Source organism: Lipotes vexillifer, unplaced genomic scaffold (assembly GCF_000442215.2).
Source record: "Lipotes vexillifer unplaced genomic scaffold, Lipotes_vexillifer_v1.1 scaffold500, whole genome shotgun sequence".
Taxonomy (NCBI): domain Eukaryota; kingdom Metazoa; phylum Chordata; class Mammalia; order Artiodactyla; family Lipotidae; genus Lipotes; species Lipotes vexillifer.
In genome coordinates, this window is record NW_006778765.1 from 60087 (window position 1) to 82250 (window position 22164).

General features: G+C 57.6%; 5 protein-coding genes across 10 annotated transcripts in view; 1 reads left to right on the forward strand and 4 right to left on the reverse strand.

The window, feature by feature from the left end:
* Positions 1 to 287: 287 nt before the first annotated feature.
* Positions 288 to 2025, reverse strand: TUSC2 (tumor suppressor 2, mitochondrial calcium regulator). The gene is made up of 3 exons (XM_007451802.1): positions 1752 to 2025; positions 524 to 644; positions 288 to 353 (listed from the first exon to the last, which is right to left on the reverse strand). The coding sequence occupies exons 1-3, from the start codon at positions 1895 to 1897 to the stop codon at positions 288 to 290; spliced, it is 333 nt and encodes a 110-aa protein (XP_007451864.1). The 5' UTR covers positions 1898 to 2025.
* Positions 2026 to 2860: 835 nt separating this feature from the next.
* Positions 2861 to 11721, reverse strand: RASSF1 (Ras association domain family member 1). Of its 6 annotated transcripts, none has more exons than XM_007451804.1 (6): positions 11343 to 11721; positions 9332 to 9438; positions 5172 to 5276; positions 4676 to 4973; positions 4437 to 4552; positions 2861 to 3806 (listed from the first exon to the last, which is right to left on the reverse strand). In XM_007451804.1, the coding sequence occupies exons 1-6, from the start codon at positions 11590 to 11592 to the stop codon at positions 3660 to 3662; spliced, it is 1023 nt and encodes a 340-aa protein (XP_007451866.1). In that variant the 5' UTR covers positions 11593 to 11721; the 3' UTR covers positions 2861 to 3659. The 6 variants fall into 6 exon arrangements, with proteins under 6 accessions (XP_007451866.1, XP_007451865.1, XP_007451869.1 ...); XM_007451803.1 differs by having other exon boundaries at positions 9332 to 9450; XM_007451807.1 differs by lacking the exon at positions 11343 to 11721 and adding an exon at positions 9579 to 9647.
* A 467-nt stretch (positions 11722 to 12188) lies between these two features.
* ZMYND10 (zinc finger MYND-type containing 10) lies at positions 12189 to 16357 on the reverse strand. The gene is made up of 12 exons (XM_007451809.1): positions 16266 to 16357; positions 15901 to 16009; positions 14472 to 14588; positions 14292 to 14345; positions 14037 to 14174; positions 13871 to 13959; positions 13681 to 13781; positions 13173 to 13345; positions 12801 to 12926; positions 12597 to 12718; positions 12352 to 12477; positions 12189 to 12264 (listed from the first exon to the last, which is right to left on the reverse strand). The coding sequence occupies exons 1-12, from the start codon at positions 16355 to 16357 to the stop codon at positions 12189 to 12191; spliced, it is 1323 nt and encodes a 440-aa protein (XP_007451871.1).
* A 1961-nt stretch (positions 16358 to 18318) lies between these two features.
* NPRL2 (NPR2 like, GATOR1 complex subunit) lies at positions 18319 to 21903 on the reverse strand. The gene is made up of 11 exons (XM_007451811.1): positions 21435 to 21903; positions 20814 to 20905; positions 20544 to 20712; positions 20281 to 20389; positions 19771 to 19907; positions 19582 to 19679; positions 19426 to 19462; positions 19214 to 19307; positions 19021 to 19138; positions 18613 to 18755; positions 18319 to 18525 (listed from the first exon to the last, which is right to left on the reverse strand). Exons 1-11 carry the CDS (start codon positions 21510 to 21512, stop codon positions 18458 to 18460), a joined length of 1143 nt encoding a protein of 380 aa, XP_007451873.1. The 5' UTR covers positions 21513 to 21903; the 3' UTR covers positions 18319 to 18457.
* Positions 21722 to 22164, forward strand: part of CYB561D2 (cytochrome b561 family member D2) — a 2966-nt gene continuing 2523 nt past the window's right edge. The window contains exon 1 of the mRNA XM_007451810.1: positions 21722 to 21846. The gene's annotated coding sequence lies outside the window, so the exon portion shown is untranslated. The remainder of the gene's footprint in view (positions 21847 to 22164) is intronic.

Sequence of the window (22164 nt, forward strand, 5' to 3'; positions counted from 1 at the left end):
ATTCCTGAACAGCATATGCCCTGCCATGCTCCTTGTAGGGATTGCTGGGAAAGGTGGACTGGTAACTCCCCCATCAGCCCTTGCCAGCCACCAGCCACCTCTTGTTCACATACAAACCAACACCCAACCAGCATTGTAGGACTGCCCTGCTCACAGTTGAAGGTTCCGGGCCAGTGGAGTTTATTCACGGTTGTGGCCCCAGCCTAGGTTCCTCAATGGAAGCCACACCTTGAGCCTGGGGGTTTCTTGCTGGGGCAGGGGGTGTTTATGCCTGCCACCCCCCAGGCTCACACCTCATAGAGGATCACAGGGAAATCCACGTGGATGCGGGGGGGATCCAGCTTCACGATGCCCTGCCGTGGAAACAGAGGCTAGTGAGGGCCAGCTCAGGGCCCCTACTCCAGGAAGCCTTCCTGTTCCTCCCAGCTCCTCCCCCAAGAGCCCCCACCCTAAGAGCAGACCCCATCTGGGTCTACCTCCACACAATCAACATAGGCTCTATGACCACTGCCCAGCCCCTCACCTGAGGAATCAGGTTCTTATGTACCCGCCTCAGCTTGGCCCGCTTCTGCCCGTTCTTGGTGACGATTGTCTCCTCATAGAACTCGTGAGCCAGATCCCCATCCTCGTCATAGAACATGGAGCTGTGCAGAGGGAGAGGGGAACAGGCTGGGCTGGAGCCCCAACCTAGTCATGGCAAATGCCACAGACCACAGGGAAGTATGCCTTCCCCCAAATGCGGAGGAACAACCTTGGTGGGAGGAAGGGAGGTTAGTATGCCTGGAGAATCCCTTGCTTAGTATCTGGGGTCTACTAGAAGGAAGTGGGGAGTGGGGTGGTGGCCAGTGCTACTCTGTCAGATAATGAGGAGAGGCCATACCAAAAAATCACTGGTTTGTTCAGCAAGAGTAGCCGTTCCATCAGGCCCTTGCCTTCACCCAGGGCTTCTAGAGTGGGCAGGATGGTGGCCTCGGCATGTTGGTCTCACTCCAGAAGACACTGCTGGCCCAGGGCCAAAGCCTGAGATAGCAGATGCCTGAGCTAGGAGGGAGCCTAAAGGGAAAAAACCTGCATCTTCCCCCATCCAGGTGGCTGATGCAGCCAAACTGCCACTGTTGGGGTCCCCCTAGTATCTACAGCCAAATCTCCAGCATCACCTGAGTGTCACTCCCCAGGGCCCATCACAGCCAGGCCAATCTAGTGCTCCTGTCTGGGCCGCTTGAGGGAGGGGGGAGGTCAGTGCTCCAAATCTGGGAAACATACCTGGGTGAGGGTCTTTTTCCCCAGGCCCCATCCCCAACGCTGGGGACCAGTCCTGCTTTCCCGGCCACTACCCAGAGAGGTCCAACCCCACCACTGTGGGGAACGGAAACAGACAAAACAGAGGGTCATTCTCCTCGAGGGAGAACTGGAGGTGAGGGAGGATAGAAGCCTTCAGCTTGCAGGCTGGGATGGATGGGATGAAAGGAAGAGGTTCTGAAGTCTCAGGGAGGTCCTATCTTAGCTTCACCGTGAGGAGGGCCTGCCCAGGGACAAGCCTCAGGCCCACTCTTCTCCTCGGGAGACCTTCAGAGCAGCCAGGCCGCCAGGAACCGACTGCTCGGCTTTCCCCACCCCTTGTTCCTCTGGGAGCCTGAAATATGAGAATAGTCCTGACTCGGGTGTAGGGGGTACAGCGGCGGGAGCGCCCCAGGACGCGGGGCACCCAGCCGCCCGTCTGTCCTCCCGGGGGCGGAACCCCACGCCCTTACCCGCGGCGCGTGAATACGAAGGGGGGTACGACTCGGCCTCGCGGTCGCACCAAAGCTTGCTCAGCGACAGCCGCCTCCGGGCCGCCGCCCCCCGCCGCCGAGGCGAAGGGCCACAGGCCCCGAGCTTTGGAGCCGCTGGCGCCCATGTCAGGGCCGCCGGCGCATGGCGGGCCCCGCGGCAGCTTCGCTCTCACAAGACCGTCCGCGCCGCCATGCCCCGCCTAGGCCTCCGCTCCCAGGTGCCGCCACCGCCTTCCGCAGGCTCCGCTGTCTCCACGGAAACCTCACTTCCGCTTCCGAACACTGCATATGCTGCTGCCTCTGATTGGCTGCTTCTCTCGTCGGTCCGCGGGGCTGGACTAAGAGCTGCCCTCAGATGCTAGGTATCCCAGCATGCACTGCGAGACGTCAGGTCCCAGCAGGCCACGCCCTCTCCAGCTGGGGCAGCTCACAGCCTGGAAAGTGGTGGCTGTGTCCTCCACCTGGTTTCTTCAGCTTGTACTGCGGCTCTGAAGTCCCCGACCCCCAGAGGTCAGGCTCAGTGAGCCTGCCCAACCAAAGCAGCACTTTAGGGCCTGACCCTAGGCCAGTTTGGGCAGTGCCCGTCTGCCCTCATTCTATCCCCACACCGTTTTTACGATCCCCACTGTGGCACGTGGCAAAGAAACTGAACCTAAGGAAAATTAAGGAATTGGCTTAATGTAGTTGTATATCTACATTCAGGGCTGAAGAACTTCAAATTCAAAATTCTTTCCAGATCCACCAGAAGCCATGCTTCATGAAGGCAAGAGTTAACATATCTGTACCTTCGGTGCCATGAGCAGTGTCTGATCCACAGTATTTATCTCAATATTTGGTGAAGCGCTTTCCACAGCTTCGAGTGTGTGGTTTCCTTAAGCTCTGGCTGCAGCCGATGTTCCTTCCCCCACCACGACCTGAGCCCCGGGGTTTGAGTGATGACTCAGTACATATCTATACACCACATCCTTCACAAATTGGTCCCATGGTCCCACTTGAAAAGGTGCTCGGAGCCTGTCCATCAACCTTGGCAGCCACTGGCTTGAGGGGCAACTGCAGATGAGGGCCCATAATAAAGAATCCAAAAGCAGGAGAATTCTTAAATCTTTATTTAGCCAATTCTCTCAGACCCCAGGCCCTGATGACTGTCACCCCCACCCCTTCCCCCACAGGAGGCATTCAACTGAGGCCACAAAATATTACATACATTCGCACACATCATCAAAAATACCCAAGGGAGAGACCCTGGCTTTGACTGGCAAACAAGGCACAGACCTGGGACAGTGCCCATACTCACACAGACCCTGGCACAGGGACATCCTCCTTGGAGGAGGCAGAGGCACTGTTGTTGCACCATGAGCCAGCACTCCCTGACCCCAGGGTGTGTGAGGAGTCAGAGGGTGCTGTAGAGGGAACCCTAGACTCTTTCTTGATGCCTGTCTTACCTTGAACACCCACCCTCGGTTCTGATAGGACTGTCCTGAGACCCCATCCAAGACCCGAAACACACAACCTTTCACCATAGGTGAGGGCCCTCATCCCTGCAAACATGACCCTATTCTGTTTGTAGGGTCTCCAAGATTCTCATATCTGAGACACAAGTTAAGGAGACTTCTGTCTCCTCTACCCCTGCTGCAAGCCTGAAGCAGCTTCCCAGGGCAACCCTGGCCCACCGTGACCCAGTACACAAAGGGCAGAAGGATGTAGAGCCATGCTCTGCTACACCCACTGGTGGACACAGGGGGCCAGCTCCTTCGCTGTTCTCTGGGCTCATTCCCCCAGCAAGAGAGGGCCTCCATGCACACTCATTCCTCGGGCCACGTGGCCCTTTGCACACTCACACGGCAAGCCCTTGCCTACTCTCCTCCTTCCACCCAGGGGTACGAGAGGTCACCCCAGGGGGCAGGCATGCAGGGCTTCCTGGATCTTCTGGCGGCAATACGAGTACTTCTGCAGGATCTGGCGGAGATGTTCCTCTTCCTCCCGCTGCAGGATGCGTAGGAAGTTGTGTAGCTCAGGCATGCTGAAAGCATCCCACTGTAGGGGGAGAAGGGAGACACAGGCTACAGCAGGCCACTGCCAAACCAGCAGGCTCTCCCCAAAGAACACCAGTGCATCACGATCACACAACTAGGATGGGGCTTTCTAATGTCAGGTTCTTGCCTGAATGGTCTGTGTTAGGATTCCCAACAACAATCCATATAGAAGATGGGCCCCACAAAGTAGGGCAGTCACCTCGTGGACAGGCAACCAAACCAAACATCCCTAGTTACTTTTGAACAGGTCATGCCCACTCTCTCTGGAAGCTGTACAGCTTCCAGGTAAAAGGTTCTAATGCCTGAAGGGGGTGCCTGCATGTTGTCCTGTGCCCATCTGTGTGGCTTTGACCTGGCCTGAGATCAGAATGCCATCAGATGGACTCCTGCATCTCCTGAGGACCTTCTACAATAGGAAAGAGCGGTGCACCGAGACAGTTCTTCCTGGCTTCTTGGGACAAGCCCTAGACCTTGGCATGAGTTTCCTGGAAGCCTTCACTTTAGCTATAAGGCTCATGTACTCCTGGAGAGGCTTTGCAGGGCTTGTCTGCAGCCCTATTCCTCCTTCAAGCCTGCAACCCACCAGTCCTGCCCAGTCACAACCAAGAAACTAAGGAGGGCTGTTACTCACGTTCACCTCCCCAGAGTCATTCTCCTTCAGGACAAAGCTTAGGGCCTTCTCACTGGGCCCTGCAAGGAGCCGTAGCCGTAGGGGCTGCTCATCATCTGACAGCTTCCGGAGGTACACTGAGAGCCAGGCAGGGGGAAGGGAGTGTTTGATTAGAGGCAGGCCCAGCCCCCTCAGCTCCTGCGTGCACAGGCACATGCATATATACCCTCACACATGGTGGGGTGGGGTGGGAAGCCCACCTTGGCCATGGCGCTCAGCCCGCTCAAAAAGTGCAAACTTGCGGGGGTCATCCACCACCAAGAACTTGCGCAGCAGGGCCTCGATGACCTCACGTGCCCGTGTGCGTGACAAGACATGCAGGTGCTTGACAGCATCCTTGGGCAGGTAGAAGGAGGTGCGGCGTTTCACAGCTGTACCCCGCCCTGGGCCCCGCCGGGCATCCTGCAAGGAGGGTGGCTTCTTGCTGGCGGGAACTGAGACAGGGCGCACCAGCTTCAGTTGAACCTTGATGAAGCCTGTGTAGGAGCCATCCTTGTTCTAAAGAGGAGAAACCAAACCATGACTAAATGCCAGATGAGATGGAACAGATTTGGGCACTACCAGTCCACTTGGGGCTAGGCTGGGTATGAATAAATCACTGCTTGGGTCTACCCAAGAATACCTCAGCTGTGACCCTTTGGGCATCAGGCACACAGTTGGGTTCCTGTCTCTCTCCAAAACAGGCTGCCAACTCACCAGGCTCATGAACAAGTTGCTGTTGATCTGGCCATTGTACTCCTTGATCTTCTGCTCAATCTCAGCTTGAGAAAGGTCAGGTGTCTCCCACTCCACGGGCTCATCCTGAAAGATGGGCAAGCATGGACATAGGATCCTTATGAAACCCATTCCTCTGCAATGCATGTCACGGGCAAGGGGGTAAGCCCTGGGTGGACCACTCTGAAAAATGGCCTGTGGGCAGCCTTTGGAAACTGACAACAAAGTTTGAGGTCTGATGAGAAGAACCCATCACTGCCCCTGGTTCTGCAGGCTACGGGTGGAGACAGCCAAGGCAGAATCATTTGGCTTCTCTCTGCCACCTGCCTGGAGCCTCCTCAGCACTGGGTGAGGCCCTAAGGATACCTTAAAACCAAGGCAACTAAAAACACGAGGCTAGGAGCCAGGAAAAGATCAGGGACTCTGAAAAGGAACAGCTTGATCCCAGCACCCTAGTTGGATGGGGTCAGGGTGTATCCTGGAGAAGACAGTCCACTTTGCCACTCTGCCTTGGCCATGGCCCACTGCAGGGTGAGAGGTATGGGGAATGGTGCACACCAGGAGCCCAGCCACCAGTGGGCAGGAGGAGAAGGGCAACATCTACAACCTTAACCTCCCTGGTGGGGGACTTGGGCCAGCCCTGCATATCTCAGACATAGTGAGGGATCCACTATGACATGCCATTTGATCTTGACCCAATCTGCACAAAAGGCAGCTTCAGGCCAGGCTCCAATCTGCCAGAAGTTGGCATGGGCAGCCTCCTGGTAAAGCCTGTCCCACAACTGCCAAACAGGGAGGCTTATGTACCTCCTCTCTGCTGTCTAGAGGTTTAGCCCAAAGGTGTTAGCTTTACCACTCAGCCCTTCCTCTGTTCCTCCAGGGACTGGATTCTTGTCTGAAGGGTGGAGTATGGGCCAGGGCTTCTGCCAAACTCCCTTGGTCTCATTGCATCACCCTTACCTCCTGTTGACGTCAGATAGGCCCTAGTAGGAATGAGAGTGTCACAGACACAGCTGAGATCATCACTGACCAATGCCTTGTCCCAAGGGAGTTCCCATCAGAAGGTCTCCTGCAGAATAAGCTTAACCTTGTGCTCAGCTCTGAGCCCAGGACAGCCAGGCTTCTTCCTGACTACTGCCTTGGAGCCCCCTAAACTTAAACCATCTCATGGGGGCAACAGGAAGGACAGATGAGGGGGTAGGGTAGGGTAGAGTCCACAGCCTTTTAGCAGTACGCTCTTTACCTAGAACCTGCTGCTGTTCAGTGGCCAGCAAGTACATGGCACTGAGGACTGAGACTGGGGCAGGGGTGGGAACTGCACCCTATTTGCTTCCCCAAGTTTCCAAAAGTCTCCTAGATGGAAAAGAGCATTTAGAAGTGAAAACTCTAGGGACTTCCCTGGTGGTCCAGTGGTTAAGGCCCCATGCTCCCAATGCAGGGGGCCCAAGTTCCATCCCTGGTCAGGGAACTAGATCCTGCGTGCGGCAACTAAAAGATCCCGCGTGCTGCAACGGAGATCCTGCATGCCACAACTAAGACCTGGAGCAACCAAATAAATAAACAAATAAATATTCAAAACAAAACAAAACAAAAAAACTCTAGCAGAAACCTTGTTGGAGACAGTGGGAAACCCTGTAGGACTAGTAAGAACAAATGGTCTGGACCCTGGAAAACAAGGGATCTGGGAGGTAAAATAAGGGCTGGAGGTTGGGAATAAAGGGTGGATGTGTTTGTTCAGGCCCAAGGAGAGGGCCTGAGACAGGAAGAAGTACCCCAGTGGGAAGGAGTGTCAGGATGGAAGGGGTGCTAGGGGCAGGAGGAAAGCTGAGCAGACTAGTGCCAGGGCAAAAAGGAAGAGAATTCTACTTACAGAACAGGGTGATCAAAGAGATGGCACTAACTCATTCCCCTTCCTTGTGATGGCTCTGAGCTCTAGCCTGGGTCCTTCCTCTTCCCTTCCTGGGTTATCCAGGAGCCCTGAGCTGGGATGCAGTGACCTCAGTTCCAGCCCTTTCCCTTCTCCAGGTGAACCTCCCTCAGTATCTTTATTTATAAAACAAGGGACTTGGACTGGAGGTACTGCACTGTCCTCCCAGGATTCTAGAGGAGGAATAGCATCTTTTCCCATTTTCTGAAGCTGACTGCTGGAGGAGGATTCCAACAGCTGTCCCAGAGGGATACCATGGAATTTCCCTTCTGCGACACTATAGCCGCCCACCCTCTACTCTGCCACTGTCCATAGTGACTGATGGTTTTATTTTACATACAACTTGGGACTCCCCAGCCTCCTTTTCAATTGGTTAGTGTCTTGTGGTTTTCTCACCTTTCCACAATGGAAGATGGCTCAGGCCTGAGTGACACACGGACAGTCCCAGGGATCCACACTCAAACTTTGCACCCAAACTCTGGGCTCAGCTTTCCAGGTATAGAATTTTCCCCTCAAGAGTTATCCACAATTCCCTTTTCTTGACTCATGTAAGGAATTCTGCCCCACTGCTGCCAGGTATACTGAACTTCACTTCATAGTCCCCATCTCTCTTTCCTGATGCCCTGACCAAGGTGCTCTTCTGAGGTGTACCATCTCCGGAACAGTGATCTGAGCCTGGTGGCCACATTCATGGCACACATCACAGAGGTCTCTGATAATGGGGACACCTGGGAGACTCCAAGAGGCACAGCTGCTCCAGCACTGCAATTTATAGTCCTGGATTAGTAACCGCTATCTCTCTTGACCCCTCTCAGGGCATTTTACAATCTAGCCTTCCCCACCTCTTGCGGATAAAGTGCTCCTGGATGCTTACAGTCCAGAACAAGGCTTCCTTCCCATCCATTCCCAGATCCCCTTTCGCCAGGTCCGCTCTAACTTTACTATATATGCTGCCCAAGCGAGCACTCCTGGTCCACTGCAGAGGAGGGGAGGCTCAGAATCTTCCACAGTCCAGTAGCTGGTGACAGGCCAGGACCGGCAAGAGATGGGGACCAAGCTGCCTCCATCCAGGAGTGCAAACGGAGGGGCCTGGACCTTTCCTTGCCTCTCTCCTAAACACACTTCTCAATTCCCGGCGAGGACTCCTCCCCCTCCGCTTCCTCCTCGTCCCCCAGAGAGGGGGTGGGAGCGCCCGCACGCGGAAATAGAGGTGTTAGTCTAGACTGCGCAGTCAGCCTTAGTAATCGGTGGATAATGCCTGTCCCTGGTCTACCCCATGCCACTTAGCTGCTTCCCCTGGTTCAACCGTTCTGTGACAGAAACAGCAAGGCCTCAGCTCTCAGTACCGACGCGCTGAAAGCCCAACACACGGTTCCGAGGGCTGGCCCACGCTCACGGCAGGCAACTCGACCCAAGGGCTGCCCACAAGCTCTCGACCAGGCAACTTACCGGGGAGGAGCGGGGTCCCAGCGACCGCCCCCAGCCCGCTTCCCGCAACTCCCGGCCCCCACCTGATCCCGGCGCGGCCTGCGCGCCAGTGAGGTACGCGCTGTGAAGTACTGCTCGAGCTCTGAGTCCGAGTCCTCCTGGCTGCAGTAACCACTGCTTGTCGTGCTACTCCAGGTCATCTCGAAAGAGGGAGTCCCCGCGTCCGCCTCGCCCATCGCCGCGCCCGCCGGTTCCAGTGCGCCCGTAGCCTCCCACCACCGCCCCAGGCGCGTGTGCGCGTGCGCCGGAACCAGTGTCCCCGCCGCAACCGTTAACACTGAAACGTAGACAGCGCGGATCTAGCGCTCATCTCGTTGGAGGACGAATGTCGAAGGGCGGGGCCACACGCGCCTCGCCTCCAGGAATGATCTCATCGCTCTGGCAGCTCAGCTCAGCTCCTCCTCGCAGGCCCCACCTCCCAGAGGGAACTAGTTGGAACGTGTGCGCATGTGCACCAGCGTGGCCTCAAGACCGGATGCGGCTGTGGGAAGGTGCGGAAATTGTGCTTGCTCGGAGGCTCGGTGGCTCCGGGCGGTAAGGGCCGAGTCAGCACCACCGGCACCCCTTCGAGCCCGCGCGCAGAATTAGCTACTCTCTGCCGCCGGGAAGTCGGCTATCATAACGTTCATTGCGCGTAGCGCCAGGCGGCCCTAGGGAACGCCTGCAGTGTGGCCCGCTCGTCTGCGCATACCTGCCTTGCCTGTAAGCTCCCCGGTCCCGCGCTCACCACATTCGTGTCCCGCTCCAGCGCCGGTTCCCAGCCCAGGTCCCGGGGTCCGCAGCAGTCTAGGCAGACGAGCGCGCGGCAACGGTAGTGGCAGGTGAACTTGCAATCTGCAGAGAGGGCTGGCCGTGAGGCGGAGGAACCCCAGCACCAACTCGGAGAAGCGTCCCGAGGGCAGAAGCGAAGCCCCGGGGTGAAGGCCGTTGTTCGCGGTGTTCTGCATGATCGGCCTTTTTTGAGGCCCCGTTACCGCCCACGGCTACGCAGATCTTAGTGTTGGTCCCCCGGCGTCTTGAAACTGGCGGGAAGGCCTCAGGCGGTTAGGGATCCAGGCCTGCTCAACAGTTGCATTTCTAGAGCCTAGGGCAGAACTTCCCCCTTCCTCATTATCAGCGTCCCTCCCTCCGCCCATTTACTTGAAGGGAAAAAATTAAAAACTTTTTTAACCCAGTGTCCCCGCTCTAGTTGTCATTTGTTTCTACTCCCCTCACACCAAAAACTTACCAACACTGGTCTACAAACACTCTTAATTCCTCGCCTTCACCCTCTACCCATTCCGGTCAGGCTTGCCCCTCCCTCCAGGAAACTCCTGCGCACCGCCGAATCCGGCGGTCCCGTCTCCGTCTTCACCTCCTCAGCATCGTCTGATGCTTGCTCCCGGGGGCCCCCATTACCCCGGTTTTCCTCCCACCCCCCTGCAGCTCCTGCTCAGCTCCTTTAGTTCTGTTTCAACTTCTAGATCTAATGGTGGAGTGTCCGAGGCTCGGTTCTGATCGCTTCCCTTCTCTGTGTACGCTGACCTACCCCAGATCCAAGGCTTCCATCACTGACCTCCCCACTGAGATCAAATCCTATGTGTCACTATCTTTCTTCATTTGGATGTCTAATAAACATTTCAACCCAACATGCCCAGAATTTAACTCACTTTCCTACCCCTTTTAATTCTTCACTTTTCCTCACCCTTACCCTTGCCAGTGTTTCTCAGCTCAGCAAAAGTCGCTACCATTCTCCCAGTTGAGGCAAAACAAAACAAAACCACCCCAACTCATCCTTGATTCCGCTCTTGTTTCTGCCTCTGACACACACCCAAATTGTCTTGTTTTTCATTTCCATGGCCACTTTATTTCTTCTTGGGAACACTGCTGTATCCGAGCCCTTGATCATGCTTTGTATTCTGTCACAACTCCCGTGCTCCTCCCAACTGAATAAAGGACAAATTCCTGTACTAGATGAGAGGGTCTCCAGGCACACACAGTCTTGGGACACCTTCCCTAAGTTCCTAAATGGGCCAGAGCAGTGATTCTCAACCCAGGCTGCACATTAGAAGGATCTGTTTTTAAAAATTGCTGGTACACTCCCAGTGATTGAATCAGCAGGTCTGTGGTAGGGTCCAAGCATTGGAGGGCTGTAAAAGCATTCCAAGTGATTCTAGCTGGTATATAGCCAGTGGGAGAGCAACCTCTGCTTGCTGGTGATTCCTGGGAGGGCAGAAGCACCAGCTAGTGTTTGGCTGTGTTTCATGTTTTAGCACCTGGTTGACTGAACTTGCAATAGGTATCTGCTAAATACTCAAAACTCCTGCTTGCAGGGGGCCCACCCAAGGTTCTGACTTTTTCCAGGCCTTCTCCCATAGGTGAGTAAATTCCCTTCACGGCAAGGATTCTGCAGCAGAACTTGGCGAGTGAATCTTTGGGAAGGGGCGGGTGTGGGAATATGAACTCAGAGACTGGTAGGCACAATGCCTTTCTCAAGAAGGGCCAAGGCACCCTTTAAAATTGAAAGCAGCACCTTGTTATTCACAGGCAACAGCCTCTGCCTATGTCCCAGACACAGGTGGAGCTTGGCAAGGTTATAAACCATCGGCCCGCACTCTCTTATGCTATGGGGTAAAGGTAACGGACCTCGTCCGCGGGAACCGAACCCGCCGACCCCCTCCGTCCCAACGGCCCTCAGCGACGGTGCTGCCCCTTGGCCACCCGTTTGTCTCCCGCCAGCGCACAGGGCCGCTACTCACGTGCGCACTGCAGGCCCTTGCGCACGACGCCCCAGATGAAGTCGCCACAGAGGTCGCACCATGTGTGCGTAGTGGGCCCCGCGGGCTGGAAGCGGTGGCCGCGGCCTGGGACCAGCTGCCTTGCGGTGTTGCGCGCTGTGCCCGGCGCGATGCGCAGCGCGTTAGCACGCTCGAGCCGGGTGCGGCCCGGGGCAGCGCACCGCGCGGGTGCCAGGTCCCGCAGCTCAATGAGCTCAGGCTCAGCGGACATGGCCCTGTCGGGCCGGGAGTCCCGCCGGCTCTGGGCTCAAGCGAGCGCGGGGCGGGCGGGGCAGCGGGGCGGGCCCCGATGCGGTGCCGCCCCCGAGATTCAGGCAGAGCGGCGGGAGAGCGGAGGAGAGAGGCGCAATGGAAACCTGGGCTCCCGGGCTGTGTTGGCCCGCAGGCGGAGTGGGGCGGCGGGTTCAGCGAGGGGCTGCTCTCGCGGAGTCCCCGCCCTCCGTTTCCTATCCTCCTTTCATCTAGAGAGCAACTCCCCTCCCCCTAACAACCACGACGACCTCAAAGGGCCACGCGGAAACAGGCGTGTTTCTGGAAGCTAGCTTTACTGTACTGGAGGAAGAGGGTCCTCACATCCGATCCTTGCCCCCGGCCCAGGCCTCCTGCCCCAGCTTGCTGAGGCTGCACCCTAAGCCTACCCGCCGGATGGAGCAGGAAGTGGTGAGCGCTTTGCTGGGGGAGATGGGTCAGCAGCTCTTCCCGCCTGCTATCCTCACCACCTGGGAGGCTGGGGCCGGACTGAAATCCAGAGGTTCAGGGGCACGGGGTTGTATGGCATGGGTGGTCGGCCCTCAGCAGCTGCAGCCTTCACTTGGCTCTGTCACCCTGGGCTGCCGGGACACACGCCTTTCCATGCTTCTCCCAGTGCTTGACTTGGCACTCCCTGCAGGCAAATGGGCCGGTGAGGATGCCGTGCTATGAGAGGTATGGCAGTGGGACTCAGGGGTCCAAGGTCCTAGGATACCCTCACCTGCAGCAATACCACTCATTCTGGCATCGTGAGCAGCGCTTGGAGGCCTCTGCATTGCAGTAGGCACAGTGGGGCTGCTCTGGAGCCACTGCCTCTAGCACGTCCAGTCTGTAGGTCTCCGCCCACCTGGGAAAAGGGTCAGGAGGACTTGGCTGGACCTGGTGGGTGGGTGGACGGAGCAGCCCTACCCACATCCATGTCTTCTGCCTCCCTTCTACCCTTTCTGCCAGCTCAGCAGGCCTCACCTTCGTGCCTGCAGCCTCAGTTCCTGCTCCGAGGGGCTGAATACATGCCGCAGCTGATGCTTGGCAATAGCCTGCCACTTGCCTCTGTTCTCTCGCTCTAGCCGCTCCCAGATTTCTGGGATCTGAGGAAGAGAAATGGAGAGTGGCAGGGAGGAGCTGGTAAAGTGGGCAGTGGTCCTGAACAACTAACTTCCTAGTGCCTACCTGTTCCAACACCAGGTCCTTCTTAGGGGGCTGGGCTTCGGTCAGGGCCAGGTGGGCCAGGAAACCCTGCAGGTCTGCCAGGTTGGGCAGCTGGTCGAGCAGTGTGTCTGTGAGGAAGGCCCGAAGCTGCAAGGGTGTCCAGGGGAGGCCAGTGTGAAGCGGTGCCAGTCAGAGGGTCGAGGAACAAAGAGGGCCTGAGCTGGGCTGAGCTGAGGGTGCCAGTGGGACCCATGTCCTACTGGCTGCTGTGTCACCTGAGGCCCAAGGTGTGGAGAGAGGGCTGGGGCTGAGGTGAGTGGGCAAAAATAAACATCAAGGGAGGCATGGGGCAGTCCTGGGGCGGTGGTGACTGGTGTGGGAGGAGTTCCCTACCTTGAGTAGCTGTCCTTTGGCAAAGCTTGTGAGGCAGTAGCGGGCCCGGGCCTCAGGGCTTAGCAGCAGATTGTACAGGGCAATCCACACCTGCCCATCCAACTTGCTCAGCTTTTGCTGCTCTGAGGGGGACACTGTCTGCCAACGGCCGCTCTCAAATTGCTGCAGCTTGCCTGGGGAGAGGAACCAGCATACTGTGTGCAGGCGTTGCATGCTCTGTGAGTGAGCCAGCTGTGCGGGCTAGGGACTGACCACTGTCTGGGCACAGGATGTGCCCATGCTGGGGCGCTGCTCACTTCAGAGCAGGGTGAGTCCTCAGTGGTAGACACACAGGCCCTGCCTGCTGCAGAGTCCAGATCTAGGCCCACTTTGGGTGAGGCATCCTGGTATTCTCTGTGGGCAAGGGGGCAAAGTTTTCTGCCTGTGTGTAAGCTGCCCACCCCATCAATCCTGGAGGATGTCCTGGAAGCAGTGAACTGGGGCTAAGGCAGGTGGAGGAGGGCCTTACCGCCTTCCTGCCGGCTCCAGGGACTGTGCTCCAGCAGTTCCACCAGGAGACAGGGCAGATTGTGGGTGCTGAGCATGCGGCTCAAGGTGCTCAGGGAAAGGCTAGGGACGTGGATGGAGAGGTGAGCTGAGGCTACAGGCCCAGGCTACCAGCCCTCCACTGCAGGCCCCAGCTTAGCAGGACAGCTCACCTGTCCACACAGTCTGTGATGTAGCGCAGCACTGAGAGGGCCTTCAGTGCGATCTCAAATTCCATCAGCTCTGCCTGCCTCTGCAGCTCCTGGGGTGGGGCACATGGTGTTCAAGCTAGGGGAGCCTGGGTCTAGCCCTTGCCAACCCCCGGAAACCTCAGCCCACCTGCATGGGGGTGCCATACTGGGACTCCTCTTCCTCAGGGGGGCCACCATGGCCACTCTGGGCAACCAACAGAGTCAGTTTGCGGTGGCAGTAGTCCACCAGGTCCAAGATGGTGTCCTCTGCTGACTCACACACCTCCTGAGGGGCAGGTGGAGGGGAAACATTCTGCCTCTGATGCCCTTCCCAAACAGACACAACCCCCCTTGCTGCCAGACCCCGGCCTAGGCTAGCCAGTGGGCAGGGCTGGTGCCTCACCTTGTGGAAGAATACTGTCTCCAGGAGGTTGATGATGGAGGCTTCATGGTGTAACTGTCAGATAAAGAGGAGGACAGGGCCCTGGGCTGCTGAGAGAGGGATAGGGGCTACCAGCTACTCTCTCTAGTCCAGGGCCCTCTGAAGGGGTGGGAAGGGGTATGAACCGATGGCCCAGCTCACCACCATGTAAATGGGAAAAGTGTTTTGGGGCTTGAAGTCTTCCAGCCTGCACAGCACAGGGAACACCTTCTGCTTCCACATCTCCACTGCAATCAGCTCCACCACCAGCGTCGGGATCTTTGAAGGGGAGGGGAAGGACAGGGATGAGGTGGGCCTACCTTAGCCTGGCAAGCCTCCCATCTCTGGCTCAGCCCAGCCCAGCCCAGCCCAGCCCAGCCCTCCTCAAACTCCCCTGGGCTCCAGACTCGACTCTGCTCCATGAATTCCTTCCTGATCTCTCCTGCACCTTAGACCTTCATTTCCAGCTGCCCCCGACATCTCTGAGGGGGCATTCCCCGGGCTTCTTATTACTGGCCCTTGCCTTGTCCCCAGGCTGCCATGCTCCACCTGCACCTGAGTCCTTGTCAGGTCCTCCCCTATTCAAGGGCACCTCTCAGGTCAGCCCTCCTGCTCATTCCCTCTCTCGTCCCTGTCCTTGTTCTCAGGCCTTCCGAGGCTTTTGTGTGCCTTGGGCCTCTCACTGTTGTGGCCCCTCCCGTTGCGGAGCACAGGCTCCGACGCGCAGGCTCAGCGGCCATGGCTCACGGGCCCAGCCACTCCGCGGCATGTGGGATCTTCCCGGACCGGGGCACGAACCCATGTCCCCTGCATCGGCAGGCGGTCTCTCAGCCACTGCGCCACCAGGGAAGCCCTTGGCCTCACTCTTATTCAGGGCCTTTCACAGTGCCCTATTCCTACCTCACACCCCAGTAGGGGGCTCCACCTTTTCCTTGCAGAAGTATCTTTCTGTCAAGTGATATTTCAGGTCATCTACTGGTGCCACCTCCTGGCTCACATTCCAGTTAAGCCAATTCCTGGTTTCTAACTCCCTCTCTCTCATGTTGGGAAGGTTGCCTTCTTCTATGCCAAAGTCCCACCCCACTTTAGTGGGTGCCCCCCTCTAGCCCGACAGTCTATTCAGGAATGCCTTTAGAACTTGGGCCCTCCCCCTACAGCCTAGGCTGTTCTAGGATCCAGGATTATCTCCCTAATCAACTCACATCCTACACCCCACCTGGCATGCCAGGGTCCTGTCCCATAGGGCTGCAAAATCAAATGTGTAACACACTTTTCCTTTTCCTTTGGGGAGGACAGGGGTGCCAGCCAGAGGGAAGTGCAGGCACCCAGGGTGTTCCTGAGGGGTAGACTGGTGGGATAGGATCCAGGTATCTCCCTAATCAACTCACATCCTACACCCCACCTGGCATGCCAGGGTCCTGTCCCATAGGGCTGCAAAATCAAATGTGTAACACACTTTTCCTTTTCCTTTGGGGAGGACAGGGGTGCCAGCCAGAGGGAAGTGCAGGCACCCAGGGTGTTCCTGAGGGGTAGACTGGTGGGATGGGGGGGTGGTGAGAAGACAGGAACCCTGCCTGTGACTCCAACGTACCTTCCCATGGGTGACCAGCAGCTCCTGGATGGGCTCGCCCTGGCTGGCCGTGGCATCAAGGATAGCCTGCATGTTCAGCTTCTCGAGGTTCTCGTGCTGCTGGTTCCACCTGCCCAGACAGGGTGTGTGTGCATGTGGGTGCACATGTGTGCAGTAGGAGTGGGTGTGGGGGCTGGGTCCTACTGAAGCCTAACCGGGGTCCAAGGTGGCTCAGGACCATATAACCCTGTCTCGGAGAGCTTTACCTCCCCACCGAGGGGCCCCTCCACGCCGGGCAACCCCTCCCCCCAATGTCAGGCCCACACTACTCCACTCAAGGACTCTGACCCCATGATTCCACCTGACCCCGGATCCAGCTGCCTCACCCTCCGGACCCCATCTCGCGCAGCTGGAAGCTGCGCAGTCCCCGCACTAGCACGTCAGCCTCCCCGGGCAGCAGCAACTCCAGGTCGCCCATGTCGGCGCAAGGGACAGGAAGCGGGAAGGTGGGGTTCGGCTGACCGCGAGCAGCGGCCTGCGCTGAGATGTGGATGCTGACACGCTTGGGGACCACGGTCTCCTGCGGGGCCGAAGCCTGGGGCCCTACAGTTGTAGAGCGGTTGCGGAGCGTGAGTCCTCGCCGCCATGGAAACGGTTAGCTCAACGCCTGCGCACTGCGGCCTGGGTCCCGCCCCTGCTGGCGGCCCGCGCTGGGTCCCGTCACGCCAGCGTCTGCCTGCTTGCCAGGCTACGGGTAGCAACCCTCCTTAGATTCCTGGAGCTTTCTCCCTCACAACCGGCTGCGGCTCACGGGTCTCCCTGAGTTACAAACTCTTGCGGCCTAGCTTCCTCCTCGGATGGACGTCAAGTTGGCCCGCCCCCCACCAGCTCTCCTTGTAGCTGCTCCCTCTCCGCCCACACGGATGCTCCTCTCCGTGGCCTCCTCGCTCCAGTATTCCTCGCGCGCAGCTCCACCTTGTTGGCTCTACACCCGAAATACAGCGCAGGGCTCACAGCTTCTCTCCATCCTAGGCCAGGCTGCCGTCACCTCTCATGAGGTAACTACTGTGGTCTTTTTTTTTTTTTTTTGCAGTACGTGGGCCTCTCACTGTTGTGGCCTCTCCGGTTGCGGAGCACAGGCTCTGGACGCGCAGGCTCAGCGGCCATGGCTCACGGGCCCAGCCGCTCTGCGGCATGTGGGATCTTCCCGGACCGGCGCACGAACCCGGGTCCCCTGCATCGGCAGGCGGACTCTCAACCACTGCGCCACCAGGGAAGCCCTACTGGGGTCTTTTTACTGGACCCATTTCCCCCCTTGACCTTCCCGAGTAGCCAGGAGCCCTTTTTTTTTTTTTTTGGTCCGCGGGCCTCTCACTGTTGTGGCCTCTCCGGTTGCGGAGCACAGGCTCTGGACGCGCAGGCTCAGCGGCCATGGCTCACGGGCCCAGCCGCTCTGCGGCATGTGGGATCTTCCCGGACCGGGGCACGACCCCGTGTCCCCTGCATCGGCAGGCGGACTCTCAACCACTGCGCCACCAGGGAAGCCCCAGGAGTCCTTTTTTTTTGGCCATGCCGCGTGGCATGTAGGATACTAGCTCCCCGACCAGGGATTGAACCCCGGCCCTCGGCAGTGAGAGCCCTAAGTCCTAACTATTGGACCGCCAGGGAATTCCCACCAGGAGTCTTTTAAAGGTGTATATGAGACATTACTTCCTCACATGAGTGTGAATCTGGCTGCCTCTGGCCCTCAAAATACTATGTCCAAAGCAGCTTACCAGCAACTCTGCAGAATCAGGCTCTTGCCCCGTCTCCTACCTCGGGACTTCATTTCTTCCCTCTCTCCCCCTTGTCTTCTACAATATGTTCCAGCCCCATGGGCTTTCTTGGCTTCCTCATACATCCTAAAGTGACTTTTGCGCCTGTTACCTCTGTCTGGAATACTCTTCCTCCTTCAGAGTTCAATTTAAGTCAGTTCAGCTAGGCCTTCCTTGAGAATCTGATGCAGAGCAGCCTCAGCTCCCATCCCAACTCACTTTTCATCTCAGCTTCCCCATAGATTCTTTTTTTTTTTTGGGGGGGGGGGACGCGGGCCTCTCACTGTTGTGGCCCCTCCCATTGCAGAGCACAGGCTCCGACGCGCAGGCTCAGCGGCCATGGCTCACGGGCCCAGCCGCTCTGCGGCATGTGGGATCTTCCCGGACCGGGGCACGAACCCATGTCCCCTGCATCGGCAGGCGGACTCGCAACCACTGCGCCACCAGGGAAGCCCCTCCATTGATTCTTTCTGGCTATTTATTTCAGTTTATAATTAGCAGGCATTTTTACATGCCCATTGTTGGTTCTGGCCACCAGATGGTGCTCCAGGGCGTTGGACCATGGCTATTTCTTTCACTGCGAGTTCTCTCTGGTGGCTGACTCAGAGGCAGTATTCAATAAAGGTAGGTTGAAATGGATGACTTTATTTATAGAAATGAGGGTTAACTTTGAGACGGTATGGACAAGTTTGTAGGTCTAGTCCTCATGCACCAGGCAGGGCTTAGGAGGAGAGAATAGCCATAGCTGTGTGCCTGGTCCAGCCTCACTTCCAGCAGATGATGATGTTGGGGTCGTTTTCCAGCCGTTCATCCAGCTCTTGGTAGCTCATGCCTGGGTTGTGTGGTGGAGGTGAGGGTCAGAAGCCTTGGCCTGGCCACCCTGCCCTGACCCCACCTCAGTGGTCCTGCCTGCCTCTACCTGTTTTGCAGCAGATCTCATCGTAACTGTGGCAGCCTGTGTAAAGCCTGGCAGGGTGGCTCCGCTCCTCCCGAGACACCCGCACAGGATACTTCTGTAGTCGCCGGATGAGGTTCTTCATAAGCCCGAACTGGATCAGCTTCCTGGGGTGAGGGTTGAGGAAGAAAGGGGTGATGCTCTGGCCAGGCCTTCTTCTAGCCAGGCCAGTCTCCCCTCCAGTTTTGTTTCAGTGACCAGACTGGACTTCAAACCCATCATCTCCAGGAAGCCTTCCTGGAGTAGCAGTGCCACATGATTCTGCTCATCAGGAATCTCCTGCCTTTTCTCTGACCCAGGGCTCAGGAGAGACACAGAGAGTGTACCTGCCCTCAGGCAAACCTTCCATGCCCCAGGGGATCCCCCTCTGACCGTTCATCAACGTGCTGCAGCTGTTGGGGGTGGCGGCCAATGAGATCTCTCACAGTAGTGCCAGGGCTCAGGCTGCAGTACAGCTGGAACACATCCCGGAGACTGGCCCTCTTGTGCCCTGTAGGCATCAGGGATCAGCTCTCCAGGTGGCCCTGCCCTCCCTGAGATGGCCTCCCCGAGAGCCTGCCAATACCTTGCTTGGTCACGTAGGATAGACACGCCTCCTGCAGGGACTTGTCATCTACTAGGTCCTGGACCTTGGGTGTCGGGCAGTACACATTGGAGTACTGGAGGGTAGCAGGAGGCACAGGGGCCTGAGTGAGGGGCTTGGAAGTCTGAAACAGCCCCAGTTGGGCTCAGCCACATGATCCATTCTGCATTTAATCAGACCCCAGACACACCTACCTGGAGGATGGACACCAGTGTCACAACGCCGTAGTACCTGGGGGAGATAGCTGTGCTCAGCTTCTGAGGGCCATGCCTTCCCAGCTCCCACACTCAGGGCCCCTGGGCTCTTCCTGACTGGCGACCCTGTCCTGAGTGTCACTGTTCCCTACTCACAGCAGGTTCTGGATGGCGATGCGCACCAGGTTGAGCTCCACGTCTGCCTCGGCTGAGATCTTCTGGACGTGGCGGAAACCATCAATGTAGGGCAGGATCTGGGCAGGGAAGAGCAGGGTCAGTAGGGGTGGGATGAGGCCAGGGCTGTGGCCAGCCGCAGGTCATGATAGCCAGCGAGGGCTAACATACCTGTTGTGTGGTGAGGTCCCACTGTGAGTTGAAAAAATCCTCCTTGTCTTTGGTAAAGACAGGCACATCATACTCCTGGGCCACAGGAGGGTCAGGCCTCTGCTCAATCACCTTCAAGTGGATGGTGTTAGACTCATCTGCAGGGGACCCCACCCATATCCTCAGTGCCATCTATTCCAAGAGGCCATCAATTACCATCCAGTCCTCCCAGCCACCCTTGAGGCAGGCAGGTGACTCTGGGTAGGGCCATCTTCCCCTTTTATGGAGCAACAGACTGAGGTCCATACAGGGGAAGGAACACGCCCAAGGAGCAGAGCTAGAGAGCTCTACTGGCCTCCCCCTCTCCAGCCCCATGACACACTGGGCCCTGGACATCATCAGCTCAGCTCATGGCAATTTCCTGGCCACCAATTTGTTCACGAGTCTTGTCCTTGACTGGGCTCACCTTCCCCTGACACTTTCCCATCCCTCCTTGACCCCTCTGCTGTCCTTACAGAGGCTGGGCCATACCGATGGGCAGAGTGCACCGGCCTGAGGCATTTAGCTCCTCCAGCAAGATGGTCATGATGGGCACCAACTTCTGTTTGCTCTCCTCCGTGGACACGAAGCTGCCCTCTAGCTGGATGGAGCATGGACAGCATGGTGGGCACACCCCAGGACCCTTGGCTGGCATCCTACCCTGGAAGGTTCCCGGGTCTGGAGGGCTTTGGAGACATGCGAACACCTTCCCTAACTCTGCCTGCCCATCCACCCAAGCCCATCGTGTTGCATACCTCCAATGTGGTCAGGTAGCCAGCCAGCTTTTTGACGATGGGCTCGAGGGCACAAGTCTTGGCCTGGGCGTCACACACGAAGCCTAGGTTGAAGAGCAGGGCATTGCGGCTGTACTTCTTGTGCTCGATGCACACGGGGCAGCCAATCAGTTTCTTCTCCATGGCTGTGCTGGACGAGGGGAACAGACGGGAACAGAGTCAGGCTCCTCTCACCCCCAAGTCTTTCCACTCCTCCTGGGAACACTCCCAACCCCCCAGCTAGGGCCTCACACAGTGATGAGCTTATTCTGCAGCTCTGGCTTGGTGATGATGTACACCTGGACGGTGTCAAACAGCTCCCGGGAGATGAAGTCCTCGGGGACCTGTGGAAGGGAGTGACAAGAATCCTCTTAGCGGACCTTATAACTAGGTGGAACACACAGGGTGAGCCCCAAGACCTAATCCCTCTTTTCCAGGGTTTCTCCTCTCTCCCATCCACCCAGGCCTACTCTTTTGTGTTTCCAAACACACATTATGTTCTCACCTACCTCCTGGCTTTTGCATACGCTATACCCTCCACCTGGCACACTCCTGCCTCACCTAAATTCCGATGCATCCAGGGATACTAGTGGATCACCACTCACACCTCTCGTAGAACCTGGCACCTCCCCTGGGCCCCCACAGCCCGATTTCCCACAATCACTGCCTATGTGAATGTTTGTTTGCCTTGCGACACCGGGAGCCTGGGACTGGGTCTGAATATACTCTTGGTTCACGATTTTCCGCGAATGAAGGGGTGGCGTGCCTGCGTGCAGCACGGGGCACGGGGTTCCACCGCTTCCAGGCAGCTGGCTGAACTCCCCCGAGCGTCCCTCTACCTTGCCTCCCATGCCCCGCGAGCCCGGATGGCACCTGATAGGTGATCTTGGGTCCCAGCGTGGGGTGGAACTCGCTGAAGAATATGCATTCGATGCGGCAGTTACTGCCCATGGCGTTAGTGGGGCCGGGGTCCGTAGCTGGCGCCACTGTCCCTGGGAGCACCTGTCAGAAACAGCCCGGAGGTTTGGGCTGCCTGGTCAAGCACGCCTGCGCACTGAACACCCGTGAGGCCATCTGCTCAACAGCGCCTGTGCAGCGCGACTCAGCCGTGTGGCTGCGGGGGACTGTCCCAGGAAGTCCCGGATGAATAGGCGTCGCACCCGGAAGTTAAGAGGCTCCGCGACGGAGCGGCAGGGCGCGCGGCAGAGCCCCGAGTAACCCACTTTCTCGGGAGGGAACCACCTCGTCAGGTCGGCGCTGCGGGTGAGGCAGGCGAACCCCTAGCGTGTACAGGAAGCATGCCAGCGGCAAGTGGGGAGGCTGTGCGCAAAGGGACTCAGGCCGTAATTTCGACGCAACTGGGAACTACAATTCCCTTAGTGCTTCATGCCCTTCCAGCAGGCGCTCCCGCCCGGCGACGGCGTGGGGCACGCTGGGATTTGTAGTCTATTACATGGCCTTGCCTATCTTACCTGGAAGGTGGGCCAGTGTTCAGTGCCAGTTCAGATGCGGGTACACGCTGACAGGCCACCAGTCCTCGACTATTCCTGGTGCCTGCCTTAGTACTGTCCCTTCCTACCTTAACTTTTTGGAAGAGAGTGGC